Source organism: Fragaria vesca, linkage group LG5, assembly GCF_000184155.1.
Source record: "Fragaria vesca subsp. vesca linkage group LG5, FraVesHawaii_1.0, whole genome shotgun sequence".
Lineage (NCBI taxonomy): Eukaryota > Viridiplantae > Streptophyta > Magnoliopsida > Rosales > Rosaceae > Fragaria > Fragaria vesca.
The window spans coordinates 25,111,402-25,114,079 of NC_020495.1; the positions used below are offsets into that span (position 1 = coordinate 25,111,402).

General features: G+C 40.5%; 1 protein-coding gene across 1 annotated transcript; it reads left to right on the plus strand.

The window, feature by feature from the left end:
• Positions 1–814: 814 nt before the first annotated feature.
• LOC101306923 lies at positions 815–2,376 on the plus strand. Its single transcript, XM_004300430.1, has 3 exons — positions 815–1,314; positions 1,466–1,870; positions 1,958–2,376. The coding sequence occupies exons 1-3, from the start codon at positions 825–827 to the stop codon at positions 2,341–2,343; spliced, it is 1,281 nt and encodes a 426-aa protein (XP_004300478.1). The 5' UTR covers positions 815–824; the 3' UTR covers positions 2,344–2,376.
• Positions 2,377–2,678: the final 302 nt, after the last annotated feature.

The following is a 2,678-nucleotide window of genomic DNA, read 5'->3' on the forward strand; positions in this document are numbered from 1 at the left end:
TCTGGGTCCATGTCCTTGAGTGGATGCTAAATAAATCTCTTCTGAAGAGGGAACTGAAGATAGGGACACATTCTCATCATCAGTAATCAAGGAGTTGCTTGTTGATGTAGATTCCACTGTTGTAATAAGAATTAGAAGAAGCAAAAACCCAAAGAAGAAGATGAATCTCATGTTTGTGAAACAAGTTTTTGTTTTTTTGTTTTAATTTCTCAAGCTGTGTTGGCGAAAGTGGTGTTTGATGGTCATTTTCGTCATTGTCTATTTTTTATGGGTCCCATGCGAGACACGTCGGCAAACAAACAGCGTAGTGATGGAAAATGGCCTCTATCTTTTCATCGGTAACGAAAATGAAGTTTGGGTATAACATTGGAAGTTTTGTAAGTGTCAGTATCATTTTAACCGTGCTACAAGAGTTTGGGTACCAATCATGAAATTTTCTCTTTGGATATAGATGGACGTTACAATATGAATCAACATAATCTGGTAGATAGTGAAGGAAAGAGCTAGGAAGGAGCACTTCGAATCCATACAGATCTGGTGCCCGTGAGCCAAGTGGACCTCATCCATAGGACAATTATGTCGTATACATGACAACCCTACATTGGCTATGAATTTCCCTTCCATGCAACAGTACTAGTCTTACTGTGGCCAAACTCGAAAGCTCCTCGATCAGTTCCTTGTTATCTTTTGTTCACAAGTCGGCACCAATCTGGATGGTAGCCAAGAAGTAGAAGATCCCAGATAAGATTTTGCAGCTTCGATCAGGCATTTCACTTCCCAATTTGTATACAGTTAGTTAGTATTGGTTATCCATGAAGAACCATATGCATGTATGTAACTCGAGTAGTGACGATGAGAAGATAATAATTAGTGATGAGTCGTCCGGGTCAATTTCGTCAATAGAGGCATACTGCTGGTGGAGATCGGCGGCAAAGTACGACGAGTATGTTAAGCTCAAGTTTGAGGGCGGCCTGCCAGATGTGTCAAGGCTGACAAGGAGGATGAGAGTGTTCAAAGAGTTGGAGAGATTGGCTCTGCTTGCTAGTGGCAATACTACTGGTACTCATGAATATCAAGGTCAATACATTGAAGGTGGTGTGAATGAGCTCCGGCACAAGCTCCTCACGTATCGATCAGGTGATTTCTGGGTGCCTACTGGAGGAATTAGTAAGGACATGATGGACATTCCACCAGTGGCCACAATTCTCTTGGTCGGCTTTTCTGCTTCCGGCAAGAGCTCGCTTGTCAATCTAATGTATAGTGTTTTGGGTCGCTCTGGACTTGTACCTTTTGCTCAAACATCCTCATCCTCAGGTAGTACTTCTAGTATCAGTTATTAATCTTATTTGGTTTGGCAATTATTTGATCACTGGCCCTAGCTATATATGCTATATTTAAGTATGTATATGACAGTATGACACACGTACGGTAGTTGATCATTGTTCGTGTATATGCTTGTATATAGGAAGTACAACTATGCTTTTGAAAGAGCACAATGTGGTGAGGTCTTTGCGTAGTGGGTTCTGTGTGTACGACTCACGGGGATTCGATTACAATGACATTGGTGATGATAGTGTTCGGGAAGAACTGTCATGTTGGATGAATTATGGGATTCACCAGAACCAAAGATGCTTAAGATCAGGAGATCCGGACAACATCCCTCATCATAATGTTGCAGGTGATGATATGCATGATGAATTTCATACCATGTCCGAATATAATTGGTCTTCAAAGTTCGTGAGGAGGACAGTGAACTGTGTCATGCTGGTGGCTAACATGGCAGAGATATACAAGGCGTTTAAAGCTGGTGATTCTAATCTAATCGAAGCCACAAGACAGCTTTTCTGCTCAAGTGCTTTCCGAAATTGCGGTAAATTAATTAGCTTAGTTATACGTGGTAATGGTAATTTGATATACAGAAGCATGATGGTTTTGCATATACTGTATATAAATGCAGATGATGAGAAGCCCATCTTGATCTTGACACATGGTGACATGTTATCAACTGAAGAGAGGATTGAAGGGCGGCTTAAAATATGTGAATATGTGGGTGTCTCAGAGACGACCGGAGTATATGATATCGTGTGCCTTACGGAGTATGGATTTCTGGCAGAAGAATCAGACCCGGTTTCAGCTTATGCCCTCACAGAAGCAGTGTATAGGGCATTGCTCATATCGGACAGGACCCACTTACCGAAGAAAACACATAAGGACTGGGCATTGCTTGTAGTGTCCTGGATTATGTGCTTCATTGCTTCCCTCTTTGCTCTCATTGCTGAGATTTGCTTCAAACTCGGAGGAGGTGGACGTCAGAGGGATCACCACAGGCTACTCATGAAGTAGTCGTTGAATTAGATATATAGCTACTCTACTTGTGTTAGCTTTGAAGCTTAATTAATTAGTTTTCATTTCATTGATTTGGCACATCGAATTATGCTATATAGTGCCGGTAACAAAGTGGTTACGTACGTACGTTCATGCAACTAATTGATTACTTTGATCAAGATCAAGAGTACATGGAAAGTTAAAAAATCATCATGTAATAATTCATAAACACAATGAGATTGTAATATGCCGGAAAGCTCAGCTAATTAATCTCACTTTTATCAAAATTCAGATTAGAGGATATTTTTTTTTTGGTTTTGTTCTGATTACTAGAAAAAGCAACAACAAAACAA